This window comes from Aotus nancymaae, unplaced genomic scaffold (assembly GCF_030222135.1).
Source record: "Aotus nancymaae isolate 86718 unplaced genomic scaffold, 86718_ANA_hifiasm-v0.15.2.pri h1tg000041l, whole genome shotgun sequence".
Taxonomy (NCBI): domain Eukaryota; kingdom Metazoa; phylum Chordata; class Mammalia; order Primates; family Aotidae; genus Aotus; species Aotus nancymaae.
In genome coordinates this window covers 37108757-37123911 of record NW_026988455.1, presented here as the reverse complement: position 1 = coordinate 37123911, position 15155 = coordinate 37108757, and the positions used below count along the sequence as shown (strand labels likewise).

At 36.4% G+C, this 15155-nt stretch overlaps 1 protein-coding gene across 3 annotated transcripts in view; it reads left to right on the top strand.

The window, feature by feature from the left end:
- The window catches only part of PCSK5 (proprotein convertase subtilisin/kexin type 5), a 472843-nt gene that overhangs the window by 231962 nt on the left and 225726 nt on the right, over nucleotides 1–15155 (top strand). For all 3 annotated transcript variants that reach the window (XM_064361641.1, XM_064361640.1, XM_021669251.2), the window contains exon 10: nucleotides 11553–11656. In XM_064361641.1, coding sequence (XP_064217711.1) covers nucleotides 11553–11656 — 104 coding nt within the window. The remainder of the gene's footprint in view (nucleotides 1–11552; nucleotides 11657–15155) is intronic.

The following is a 15155-nucleotide window of genomic DNA, read 5'->3' as shown; positions in this document are numbered from 1 at the left end:
GCCATTTTTAGAAGTAATCCCAGTATTTTCTAATACCATAAACATCTCTGTATTGGTTTTTATGACTGCCTTAATACTCAAAGTTTATTTTATTAGTGTTTTCTTATTGTTTTCTTGATTAGATTTTTTGTTACTATTTTTCAAATGTCCAGTTTTTAGATTTCTTTATCAGTAATTTTTTTTTCCCATTTGTCTTCCTCTTAAAATTTTTTTTCCTGTTTTCTCTTTATTCTTTTATGAATCTTATTGACTGAATGATGGTTCATTTATCTTTTTCCTTTTATATTAATAAAACTTTTTAAAGATGTGAATTTACCTCTGAACACACTTTTGATAGACTGTCATTTTCTAATGATATTTTCACTTCCTCTTTGATAGAATGACAACTGAGTAAAGTACTCAATTGAGTAAAGTAATAACAAACTTTGTCACTACTGAGATTTATTATTGACCTTTTTTACTACATTGTGGTCTCATAATAAGGTTAGATGATCAACAACACTGGTGTTTTGTGAGCAATTGTTTTTGCTTAGGGCAATTGTTGAAATTTCCTTTTGGCCTAATGTAGCTTCAACTTTTTGTTACAAACTCTTAAGTTGATCTGTGAAGTCTTAATAAAAATTATTCTTTGTAGGACATGTATTTCAATATTATTAAATTTTAACTGTAATGTAAACAAATCCTGTATGTTTTTCTCCTGACATAAATGGACTAAATTATCTGAACACTACTGTGTTTCTATCAATTACTTCTTTTTTTTTCCTTTCTTTTTCTTTTTTTATTGAGATGGAGTTTTGCTCTTGTTGCCCAGGCTGGAGTGCAGTGGCACGATTGACTCACTGCAACCTCCAACCTTCACCTCCCGGGTTCAAGCTATTCTCCTGCCTCAGCCTCCTGAGTATCTGGGATTATAGGTGCCCAACACCATGCCCAGCATTTTGTTGTCGTTGTTGGTTTTTGTGGTAGAGAATTCACTGCAAACAATATAACATTTTAGATTAAAAAACACATAAAAGGACAAAAAGTTGAATTTACTTGAAGAGAAAGTGCTATCTAAAATAAATATGTAGCAGCATGACATTTGTGCATCAAATTGGATGAATCAAAGACTTTAAGAAAAAGAAGTAGGCCAGGTGCCACGGTGGCTCATGCCTGTAATTCCAGCACTTTGAGAGGCCATGGTGGGCGGATCACTTGAGGTCAGGAGTTCACAACCAGCCTTGCCAACACGTCTTTGATTCATCCAATTTGATGTACAAATGTCCTGCTGTTACACATTTGTTTTAGATAGCACTTTGTCTTTCAAGTAAATTCAACTTTTTGTCCTTTTATGTGTTTGCAATGAATTCTCCCATTCATGGATCTTTGTATATGTTTTGTGTGGGGGAAAAACATCTGTGTCTGTTGTTTAATTTTTAGTTTTCATATTTTATAGGTAGTTGTAAATAAAGAATGCTGATATTTTAAAATAAATGTGTTTTGTAATAGAAGAGGTATCACCTTTGACTCCTGCTGTATAGACATGGCTTACATTTACTTGCCCTCATCTACTTGTTTCCCTATCTTTAATTTTATTATCTGAATTTCTATAACAGACCATTTTTGTTAATTTATTTCTTATTACTTTTTATTTCCAGAAGAATTCTTTTAAAACAATTATTAAATTTTAATTCTGTTCAGTTTATTTTGGAGTCATCATTAGGTCTTTTCTAATAACAACTATACATTCTAAAGTTTTAAATTTTGAGTTATTCATAAACTGAAATAAACCTTTAAATTATTTACTTAATTTATTTTGATCTTCAGAGTATGTATTTGTTGATGGGCAACTTAGTCTGTTTTCTCAGTCCTGCAAATATGTGTCTTCTGTATTCACTCATGAAGGACGACAAGTCTAGTATAAAATTTTGGGGTTTATTTCTTTTAAATCTCTTTTACTGTTCTTTTATTATCTTCTAAAATTAGCTTTGCAGAGAAAGTCTTAAGCTAAGAATTCCTGTTTGGCTTAGTTTTCGGATGTTTTTTCATTTTGTATTGTAATGAAAACGTATATATTTTAGGACTAGTCTAGGGGATGCAACTCTTTTCATTACTATGTCCTGGAACACGTAAAGTATTTTTAGCCCACCTTGAACATTTTTAATCAAATGTGACTTTGATTCGTGGCAAAGATCACCATGGAGCTTCAGAGCATGGGCTCTGAAGTATATGAGAAACCTGCCTTCAATTCCTGTTCTGCTTCTTACTGGTTACATGGCTTTGGGAAAGAAAGTTAATATTTCTAAGTCTTAGTTTCCGCACCTATAAAAGGGGAATAATAATGCTGTTTACCTCACGGGGTCGTGTGTTCATTAAGTGAAGTTATATACAGAAAGTACTCAATGAAGCATCTGGCAAATAGGAAAGACTCAATCATAGTTAGTCCTCAGAGCAAGGTATAGCTGATATTGTGAAGCCAGATGTGTTTCCTGTCCTCCAAATCCATCATCTTGGCTTCCTTGTCTTCTCTTTCCTTAAAAATATGCAAGAAGTTCTCACATTTGTATTCCACATCATTAACTCAGCTTTCCATCATATCAATTCCCCCTATCCATGTCAGTTTACACCTTCCAGTACATCCTTTGCTTTTGTTATTACCACTTTATACGCCTCATAATCTTCCTCATTCTCACTCAGTTTGCTTTATCGCTTCGTTGATTCCCTTTTTCCTGCACTGTGTTTTCCGTAAGCTCCATATTATTGTTATTCTAGTCTGGACTCTTCTCTTTTTCCTTTCACTGTACTCTCCTCTTACATTTCTTTCTTCTTCTTTTCTTTGTCCTTTCTTTGTTTCCATCCTTCTTTTTTTAAAAAAAAATTCATTCTCAATTAAAAAAAAAATTCATTCTCAATTAAAAAGAATAATTCGTTCTCAATTTAAAACAAAACTGGCTTCAGAAAGGCTGCGGCTCAGCCCTTGCTGTGCTCGGTCTCCAAGCACAGACCTACTCAACTCTGCCATTGAAGAATGCGGTGAGAGACAAACTTCCCTGTCCAATTCTGAGATTCTAGCAGAGATCTCTCTGAAGTGAAAGGACCATTTCCTACCCCTTCTGACAAAACTGGAGGCTGAAAGGCCAGTCCCTACAAGCACTGTTAACCTACTCCTTCCATCATGCCCTCTTCCAGTCCAAGATGGTGCAGGTGGCGAGGGTCAGAGCTGAGGCTCTAGAGTCAGGCTGCCTGGGCCAGTCTCAGTTGTGGCTAATTGTATGACTTTGAGGAGGATCATTAAACTTTCTCTTCTTTGATGTCCTTTTTATTAGAAATGAAAGTATAACAGTATTTGACGCACAGGACTGTCATGACTAATAGATGAAATACTGAATATGGAATATTTTTGATAGTGTGTGCCTGGCACGCAGTGAGCCTTCAATACATGCCATCTTCTATGCCATAATTTTGGAGATACATCTTTTAGGAAATGTCTTCAGTAGGAAGAAATCCATGAGTTTGCAGTCAAGATGCTGACTCAAGGCTACCAAAGTCAAGCCTACCAAGGCCAAGGTCTTTGTGGGTTTATTTTTTATTTTCTGAATGGTTGCTGCAGCTCAAATCATCATATCCACATTCCAAATAAAAGGAGAAAGGAAAAAACGATGCAGGACTGGGAATCCTCTAGTAGGAAAGCAGAGCTTTCTCAGAAATGCCCAGTAAACTTAGGTTTTATTAGTCAGAACTCTGTCTCCTGTGTACCCCTCACTATCGGGGAGTCTGGACAGATACCATTATGGCATCCCAAGATATATAATAGTGGGAGAAAATGAAAAAGAAAGTTAAAAATTATTTTCCTCACAGTCGCATTAGCCATAAGGTTTTCTGAAATACTTCCAACATTTTTGTAATAGATTTCTGTGAGTCTTCATTGATCTTTTCCTGTGTATGTGTGTGTGGTGTGTAATTTTTAAAATATTTTTTGCTTCTATTGATGATGTCTAATAATTAAACTGCTAGGAATTGATACACTAAACCAGGAGTTTCTAAAATAGGCATAATAATTCAGCCATAAAAAAACGAAATCATGTTTTTTACAGCAATGTGGATGGACTAGAGACCGTTATCTTAAGTGAAACAAGTCAGACACAGAAAGACAAACAAAATACTGCATGTTCTCACTTAAAAGTGAGAACTAAATAATGTATGCACATGAATGTCAAGTGTGGAGTGATGGACAATGGAACTGAGAAGTGGGAGGTAGTGGGAGGAGGTTAGATGATGAGAAATTAACTAAGGGGTACAGCATACATTATTTGGATGATCGATTTCCTAAAAGCCTTGATTTCATGACTGTGCGATATATGCATGTGACAAAAGTACACTTGTACCCCATAAGTTTTTACAATTTTTTTAAAAAAGGCATAATAACATTTTGTTCAAATTCTAGAACTCAGAATGCTTATTTTCATTAAAGTTGACAATTAAAGCTGATCATTGAAAAGCTTCATTTTAAAATATAATTGAATAAATATCTAGAGAAGCATCCTTTTAATTCTTTTACTTAACAGGAAAAAATTGGAGAAAAAGGCTATAAAGCAATTTCGAATCATGATAATAATGGAGATGCAACCACAGATTTCTGCTGCCTCTGCAAGGGTTTAGCTACTGGCTTTTGAGTTGAGTACTCTGCAAATCTCTGAACTATATGGAGAAGTATCCAAAGCACTGCAGTCTGGCAGTTTGGCTAAGTAAATAAGTATACTTGTAGTCCTTATTCTAATATTTGATACTCTAAAGCACTCTCATATCAAACCAAAGAACATCTCACCATCCTCCACAATGACATCAATGGCTAACCATCAAGCAGGAAGATCTCCCACACATAGAGTGGATTTATTAACAGTCCTAGCGGGTCCAAAAAGTTCATTCCGCAGCCAGTCAAATTGCCACCTACACCATGGGCTTGTGAAAAACAAATCTTTTTGACAGATCTTAGTAGCACTGTTCTTTCACTGAGCAGAAAGATACCAAGGCATTCAAGGTGTAAAATTGTTGTTTTATTTATCTGTTAGACTATAAAACATGTTACTAATGTTTAGGAGCATTGCAGAAACTTATTCTAATCAAATACAGATTCATCAAACGCTGGTGTAAATTCAGCAAAAGTAGTCCTTCTGAGTTATAATGGTACAGTAGGTTCTTAATCTCAATAAATCATCATGATGCTTGTCTTCGGTAGCCTATCGTATGCCAAGCTCTTTATATCCATCACCTCAAATTCTTGCAACCGTCTTGTGGAGTCAGCATTATTTTCTCCACATTGTGGCTGAGGAAACAGAGCCCACGAGAGGTTCAGTAAATGGTCCAGTGTTACAGAACTATCACGTAGGAGACCATGATTCACCCTAGGTCTTCCTGACTCTGAAGCATAATTTACACCATTCTCATGTTATTATGGGCTGTAGAATGCAAAACGAAATTTATCATTATTTTGAATGCCAAACAGAAATGAGGGGGGTAACCATGTCTTCCTGCAGGACTTAGTCTGTTAGTCTAGAACTGCATAATTTATCCATGCTAAGTCCTGGGACAGCCCACAGAATAAGCAGAAAAGGGAAACTGAGCAAGAATTTCTCACAGGTTGAGGGAGATACATTTAGAAACACTCATACTGTCACATTTTGCCTACTCTGAATGGTTTCTAAGCTTGGGGAATAGATAAAGGCCAGAACTAGATTCTGGGTTATGGGTCTGAATAAAAAGAGGCCTTAAGGATCATATTCAGGGTGCATTTGTTGGAGGAAGTTAAGTATACAGAGAGACCTGGTGGAAAGCTTCATAATTGCTGTTGGATTTCAATGCATGTGATCTCAAATGAGTGTCTGACCTTTCTTCAAGTTCTATTTTCTAAGAGCTTATATAGCAAAGTATTTTGAGGAAATGATTTTTGAGCTTGCAAACAAAATATTATTTTTTCATAGGGGCTGCATAAAACATAATTTTTGTCTTTTAGATGCAGTAAATATTTGCAGTGATAAGCCAGGATTTCTAAGGAAAAGAAGACACTTCACCTTCAATGACATTTTTCATTATAAATTCAGGGCTAACTTTTCTTAAGTGTGTTTAGAATCCAATGTCATTACCTTGGTTTAGAGTAAATCCAGGGGATTAGAATATTTTCACAAATAAAACTTTGACTTTGCTTGATCCTGAACCAATTTTTTCTTTTCTTTCATTTTTTCCACTTTGGTTCAGGATTGGAGGAATCATAAGTGGGTATTTGGGTAATACCGGTACAACTCACATTTCTAAACCTTGAGGTATTGTTAACTGTGTTTTCCAATATTACAAACCAATTTTAGGCCAGTTTGAATTATTGTAGAACGCGAAACAAAACAAAGCAAAACAAATACACCCCCAGTAGCAGATACTGCTGCTCGCGGTGGGACAATCTCATGAACCTTTGGGGCTCTTCATTACCTAACAAAAGAAGATTGGTTTTCTCTGTTGGGCGGTCAATATTTTATTCTTGAATTACCACTTTCATACACTAGCTGCGATCAGAGTAATGTTTTTATGATCTCAGCAAGCTTTAAGGACTTCCTGCCTCATCTTTGTGTCTCCAGATCACAATGGATCAGTTCCCATCACTGCCTATTTCTTTTAGCACTGGTATAGTGACAGTAAGTCTCTGACTACTTGTTCCAGTTTCTATTTTACATAATCTTAAAACACTGGTTTTATTTTAGATTGAAAGAGACTAGTTTCATCTTCGATTGGTTTTGAACATTTAATAAGTTGGATATTTGTGATTGCTGATTGATCATGCCATTTTCCCATTGATCTGGGCCTCATCATTTCATTAGACAGAATCACTCTTTTATTTTAGGATTGCTCTTTTAGGAAACAGTTTCATTATCTGGACTAGCTGTTGCTCCTCTTATTGATAAATTCTCTTTCTGTAATAAGATGTCTATCTGTTGTCTTTTTATATCAGCTGCCCCTAAATTACAGTGAGGATGTATTTGGGTGGTGGATTGACTGGGAGTTGGTTATTTTTTTTCTCTTTAATAAGTACAGGTGAGTCAGTCACCCAAGATTTCAAATTGGTCCTTGTTTTTAAAGACCACCAGGTACAAATGTATTTCTAGCACTCACACATCTGTAGAATTATCTGGGAAAACTCTTTGGTGAAGAATTTTTTTTTCTTTTTTAATTTAAGTGCTAGCAATTGCACTTAGCCCAACAAGAAGCACTACACAAAATGTCTCTCTTGGGATATGTCTTACTTCTTCTAAACCTAGTGTTGGGCCCATGAAATACTCTGAACTGCGCAGAGTAAAAATGTAATGCAAACACCAGGTAGTGATAGTGTCATTATTTATAATGTTTTTGCAACTGAAAAGGAGAACACTAGAAGTATTTAACGTGAGGTTCAGCTGAGGTTCATTGACTGGAGAGGAGTCACCTAGCCAGGCTGTGAACACATCCAAGTGTGGCCATGGCAGGCAAGATGACAAGTTCATAACAGTAATGGTATACAATAATACACTGATGTTATGACGTACAGTATACATGTAAGCTATTATAAAAATTGTATGATTTTCCTCGTGTACTATTTTTCTGTTTACCTTTCAAAGAATGGGCAAAAGTTAGGCCTTTGGAACCTGCAAAACAAATTAAGACTCAGGAATCTTCTGAATGCTCTGGTAAACAAAAATCAACTGAGTCGAGACAGAGAGTGTGTGTACAAAGAGTACATAACCATGAGGACACGAGCTGCCATACTTGGCTTTTTGATCCAGTTGTCAAAGAACTTCCTGACAAACAGATGTGTGTGTGTCTGTGCTTCACCTTTGTGGATCCGTTTGGAAATAGTGTGATGTGGTGATTGATAGCGTAGGTTATGCAGCCAAGTTCAGCTGGTTTGAATTCTAGTTCTACCACTTACTACCTGTGTATTTCAGTTACTGTGTGTAACTCAAAGCCTCAGTTTTGTCATCTGTGAAATGGAAATAGGAATGTTACCCACATCATATGATTTTCAATATCGTGCCACAATAATGCACGTAAAACATACAGTGCCTAGCCCCGGCCAAGTGCTAACTAAATGTTGGTTATTACTATGAGTTCAGTAAAGCATGCAAAACTAGAAATGATTGTATATACAGAACCCCCCAGAAAGTCATGGTCATTCCATTGGTTTGAAAGGTCATAGATAGCTACCCATATCTTGTAGGTATTTATAAATGTTACTCTTTTATGTATATTTTTGTTTAAGGGCATTTATTAATAATCCCAGGAAGAAATTGGAGGGGCGTGTAGTATAACTGCATGTGATTTGTTATAGGGCGGTGGCCACGAGACTCGGGATTGGGAGATATTGTTGTTTTCTCCAGGTGGGTTAGACTTTTGATCTCTCAATAGTTACTTGCTTCAAAGCTCTTGGTGCACAAGTCTGTCAATTCTTGGAGATCAGAGAGGTCTCGGTTTTCAGAGGCCGTTGGAGTTTCGGTCCAAGATACTTTGCAGAGTGGAATAGGTCTTAGGGAATCCTACATTATGGTTGTGGACTGTGGAGTTCCCTGTGAAGAGCGCTCGGCCTTCTCTCTGCATTTGCTTTATAAATGGCTTATGAAATCTCTCGTAGTTTGGCTTAGCCTTCACTTCCACATCATCCCTGTAAGTATAAATATAAATAAAAAGTAAGATGTGAATCAGACATTTCCATAAACAAGAGTCCTCTCTGGATACTAGCAATAAATAAACCATAATGTCCTGCAAAATTAACCTATGGCTGTTTCCTGAGCTAATTATCTTCCCACAGATAGAAACGTTACTGATTCTAGGTCCACTGGTTTTTCAATTTATCTTCTCACTTTATTTTGGTGAAATTCAGGAAATTCTCAAATTAGATCATTTCTCAAGTTGTGCATTATCAATTATCAGAGTAAAACCATCCAAACACCTCCTCTTTGCACGTGTAGTTCCAATTTCCTGAAGCTAATTTCTTCTTTTTAATTACAAGCACTCCAAGAACTAGGCTTTGCTACTTAGCATGAGAACAAGTAACTCATATTTCTTCAGTCTGAGTTTGAATGCAGGAGGCTTCCTGAATCTGCCAGAATGCAGGTGCTTAAGGCATAAGATCAATGTAAATGTTCCCTGTTCCATTATAATTATTAAATTTTTAGTGCTAAGATTCACTAGGGAAAATGTGGATCTCCCAATGATCAGAATTTCTTGCTTGATATTTCTGGAGAAATCTTGCCCTGGTGATAGGTAACATGAGACACTGACCTCTTTTCTTTTTTTCTCTTCCCTAAAGGGGAACATGAAAGTTTTAATTGTGTGTCAATGTTATTTTTAAATTACTAGGTTAATTTAGATATTTTCATCAAATTCAAATGGGTTCTTTGGTGTCTCGCTGTTTACTCCTGACAAAACAAAAACATATATGTTCACTTGGGAGGATTCTACTTTATTATAAATAAGTGGCTAGAATGTCTTTTTGGACCAAGATTTCTTATTGTTTTTGCCCTTCACCCTAATAACTAGGACATCACATCTTAGGCAAAGCTAGAACATCTTATGTTGAGACTGGCATTCAGAATTATCCCTTGACTCATTTTCTAATTTCCCTGACAGTAGTGCGTTGAGTCTCCTGAATGATCGTGTGAATTTAGTGTTAGTCAGCAAAGGGTCAAATCATGCTATTTGTTTTAGAAGCAAAACATCCTGCCTCCTGGATTCCAGCAAGCAGCCTCCCTCCCTTTATTGAAAGTTTCTTGCTTTATCGGGTTCTAAAATTGGTTCGTAACAAGTGCTATATCCTAAAAAAATAATTGTTTCCATTGTTCTCGTATTTTTAAAGTTCATATAGATAGGTTTTAATTTCCAAAATTCAAGTTCTTTTGTTAATGTAACTCTACCATGCAGTCTAGATCCAGTCTTACCCGACTCTGGAAACTTTAAAAAAATGGCAGTACTCACTCTCCTCTTATTTTTAATCTGAGAACGTAACAGAAAAAGTATCAGAACTCAATAGTACTTTTCTTTCCCCATTTCTTTCATATTCAAGGCACCAAATAAGAACTGTGCCTGCAAATTTAGCAAAACGCTTTGCTATCTACCACTTCTTAATAGCTTATTGTGCACCAGGCACAAGGTTGAGTACTTGACATTATTTTAACTGATTCAATCAGTTCAATGAAGTAAAGCAGATATTAGCATCCATGTTCTAAGTGGGGATACTAAGACTTTCAGAGGTTAATTTCACATAGATAGAAAATGAAGGAGCCAGAATCTGATCACTAGACCCCTTCCTACCAGAAGGCCGCCCTGACCACCCTAAAAAACACAGATGTGGTGAGTATGATGGGAAAAAAATGTAGTATAAAGTGAAGCAGCATACAGGCCCTATCATGAAAAATTAGATATAATTAAGATATTAAGTTCTCCCTCTGCCTGAAAGACCCCAATGTCCATACACCTACAAAGGAGAGTGCAGAAAGACTGCCCCAAACCCCATCACACCTCAAGGCAGGTAGTGAGCAATTTTCTCCTCTTCTCTAAATCTTCTCTCCCATCCTTTGCAAATTGACTGCTGAAGTGAAGGTGGCTGGTGAGAAACAAATAAAATGGCTGCACACACTGCATGAAAATTGCCATATTTCCTAGTTAAGTGAAAGATCAGCACACTTCAGAGTTCAAGACTGAATCGAATAAGTATCCTGAATTGTATGCATGTGCTAAGTCAAACACCTTCGAGTATATACATAGTCTATGAAAGGGAATAAAAGTCTTTGTGTATGTGCTTGGATTTGTTCTCTGTGTGTTTATGATTATCATTGCAGTTCTCCAGTGAAAGTGTCTCCTACTCAGTAGTCTCTTTTGGGCTCTTCAGTGCTAGTAGCCATAAAAACTAGCTATCTAATAACAGAGTATAACATAACAACTACCCATTGTAAATTAAGAATACTGTTAGAGCTGTCTGTGCCTTGGAGCCAATCTTTGGGTTCTGTACCATATTCTCGTCCTTAAAAATGCTGAAAATTAGGATGCTGTTTCGTTGAGATTTTTCCATAGCCCACATATATATGTGTAGAAGGTTAAACATTGCTAAGTTCTTTTGGTAAAGTGCAACTCAATTACCTAACTATTTGATGATTCAAGAAGAAATGTTCCAGAGGCCTTCTGTTTTGATTTTAGCTTACTGTAATCTTCTGATGATGATGCAAGCTTTTATACAAAGGACGACAGCGCCACAGTGGGCAGCCATTTTGTTGAGGAAACTGGAAACACTCACCCTTTTAAAAACTAAGTTACCCTGACTACAGTCTTATTATTTCTTCAGTTCAAGGTTACATTTTCTGCCTCCCACAGACTAATGTCACTTCTCCATGTTGAGAACAAGAGCGGCATTTGGCATTTGGTTATCCCAAACCCAAATCTCTGACCCTTTGTTTTTAGTACTTTGCCATCTTGATTTTGCTTTTTTAATTTGCTTGTGACTCTCTGCTTCCCCCATCTTTTTTTTTTTTTGGTACAATGATTCTTACCTTGTCTTTCCCCAGTCCGTTTCTGACCTGGAGAGACGTACAGCATGTTATTGTCAGGACTTCCCGTGCGGGACATTTGAACGCTAATGACTGGAAAACCAATGCTGCTGGTTTTAAGGGTGAGAACTTCTTTCATATTCTGTCACAGGCAAAATATTTTTATTTTTCCCCCATTTTAAATGGAGAGCAGGAAATACAGCCCCTTAAACGAAACTTTAAATTTTGTGCTGACACACAAAGAGCTTGATCTTTTAGTAAATAAAAGGCAGGTTGATTTTTTTTAAGTTAAAACCACAGAGATAAGGCAGATTTCTTTGGCTTCCCACATCATAGGTCAGTTTTTTTAAAAGATCTACCAACTCCTACATAGAGTCGACCTATGGACCCCTGATTAGTTTACTGTTTGCTGTCATTGAATATCTAAGTGGTATTTATAATACTGTATTTTAAAATTCCTCACCTTCTATAGGACTACTTCCACTTAAATAATAAATAATATATATTGTTCACTTTACTGTAGCACTGTTTGTTGCTAAGGCCACGCATTCTACAAATTTCGTTTTTGTTTGTTTGAAATCTTCCACAAACAGAAAAACAGGCAATAATTCTAAGAAATGTGACTTTATATAAACTAAAAATTCTGATGAAGCTTTATAATGTCCAGTCCTTATGCAATTGTGCACAATATGTAACAAGTTCTGAATATTTTCCCATGGCTAATATGGATCATAGTTCCCAAAGTCTTATTAACAGTAGCCATTCTAGTTGTTGTCATAGGCAATATATGTTATAATAAAAATAAAACAGCTGTATAAAACATATATCCTAAAGTTTGGTATATTTACTCAAGTTGTAAGTGACCTGTTATAATAAACTTGTAATTCATTAATCTAAATTATAACAAAGATTAATTTGTTTATGTCTGCAGACTTAAAACATATTCCCAAATAATTTTAGAATCATTGTATATCTGTATGGATGAAATCCAGTGTTTCATAGCATAGGGCACATCTACTCAAAAATTGAAGTTCTGATGGTCAGGCCATCGGTAACATGGTCATGAGCAAGTCATTTAATTTTTAAGGGCCCTGATAATTTAAACATTTTGGATGCCAAGTAATATTATCTACATATCATATCTTACATATGATCTTAATATATCCTTATATATTTCCTTATATAACCAATATATGCAAATAACTGCCAGAATGTATATTTTTTTTAATTATTTGAAAATGATTTATTATAGACTCATGCTAAAACAAAACCTAGAAATATCCTAGATAACCAGTGGCACATCAATAGTTCTTTGATTAATATCTTCGTTGAAGGCTTCACTCTATTTTTAGGAAAAGAATATTTCTCTGCTTTGGAATATTATCAAACACCTTTCCATGCATGTAAACTATATATGCAGCAGTGTTCAATGAACTTTTAATCTACAGTTGTGAATACCTGTTGGCATTGCATTCTCTGAAGCCCAAATCAAGACATTTGATCCCAAAGTTGTAATTGTATGGGCGACATCAAAATTATTTAAAATTTCAGTTGTTCCAGAAAATCCAGGATGTAATTTGCCATATGTATGTTTCATTTTGATTAGCTTCCACATGCTTCCAGCTCCTACAATATAAATCCATGAGGCTGCAGGGGAGAAAACGGGCCGACACATAACCTTGGCTGGTTGAAAGCTGGAATGAACTTCTTAGTAGAAGGATCACAGACTAAGGATGTTAACCTCCATGAAGCTGAGGAAACTTTAACCCAAATAAATGGCTTAGTTTTATTTGTTCCTTTTTGGCAATTTAAAAAGAGCAAATGGTTCTAACAAAAATGCAGCTCTTTTGAAAACCTCTGTTGGTTTAGGAGAGGGGGAAACAGAATTTAGACTAAATCACCAGACCCAAACCTGAATCTGAAGGGGGCTGTGCACTGCTTCTGGCAAGGAGGAAATGATGTTTTACTATTGCACGTGGCAATATTTAGTATAATATTTCACTCTTCTCTTAGATGGCTGCCAAGAGTAACAATTAAAGTTTGCTTTTTCACAGATGAATTATTCTGAATGGGCTGGGCTCCCAGTGGGATTGTTTTGTAATTTTGTTGATAGCAAGTCCCATATTTCATCTAAACAGGATCATAATAAGATGACTTTAAAAAACAGAGTTATTTTCTTCTCTGCTCTAAACATTACCATCCCCTCCCTAGAGTCCCACAGATAAATGTGATTGAGGCAGAGGCTAGCAGGGGAAGCAACATGCTTTGGGGAAGTGGAGAATACAGGGCACTAGGACTGCGGACAGATGGTATGACTTTTTATGAAATAGTAACTGGAAAGAACAAAAAAGAGCTAATGCTTAGAAAAGGTTCCCACAACAAGAGCTCAACAAGGGCTTGTATTTAAATTAGGTCAGCCAGCTTTGCAGGTCTTGCTTAGCAGGAATCCATAGTCACGTTTCTCTGCAGACTAGAGAAAATGGAAATTGGCTGCCTACAGAAACGTGTGGTCTTGGGTGCCCTCCTTTGTCCCACCCAACTCAGTCCTAGCGCTGAGTGAAATATGTGCATGAAATGAATCTGAAAACACCTGTTCTTCCTTGGGCTTGCTTTTTGTGTCCCAGTGTTGAGTAATTTATCAATAACTTGTTCGAAGAGTGTTTAAAAAATAAAATATGAGAGCAGTTTCACAAATTGCTCTATAGGTACCTGTCAGTAATAGGGACATCAGTGCCCCCATCAGAATTTCTTTCTCGTCAGGTAAAGCAGAAGCCACTTAGAGTAGCAAACAACTCAGTTTTGGAGTTCAGACATCGCTAGACTTGACAGTCTTTGTTATCACTGATAACCTCAGGAAAGCCAACACCCCAATGAATAGCCTCTACCAAAACCCTACCAAATCCATTTTATACAACCTTGCATTTCTTCAGACATACCCCCATGTCCTACGTCCTAGGCAGACAGCAGGGCTAGATGATGTACAAACTAGACTTCTGTGCTGCCCTCCTGAAGGCAGACTTGATCTGTCCTTACCCACGTGTTATGGACTGGAACAGGGATCCTCCTCCTGAAGCAGCTGCTGGCTTGGACAGGTTCTCATTCAGGCTAGGAAGCTGGCCTTGACAATTAAAGAACGTGGCTCTCTGATGACTCATCTCTGTTTCTCGGAGAGTGGGATTGGAGTTGCTCACTGATGAACTAGGGACAGAGAACTTTCTTCTCCTTTTTCTGTGCCCTCCTTATAAAAGCACTCTGTAAATGACCCTATAATGAGATGACCTGACAGAGAGGGAAGCCACATACAGACATTCTTATGCTAATGTACCTTAATTTTCAACAATTTTAATCAAACTAAGATTATTCTGTCCTGCTGCTTCTTAAATAATAACAATCTCTTAAAGTATAATTAAAATCTTTTCCAGTAGATTAGTTTTTCAGAATAAACATAACCCGATGAATACATACCTATGGAAACTGACTAAACATTGTTTTGCCTTGCTCATCTTGTGAATAATCCTAGCTAAGTTTTAGACAACAGCTTTTGACTTTAAACCTCCTCCAGAGATTTTTTTTTTAAATAAATGGAACAAATATCATGTACCTATCGAAGAATCTTCTTTA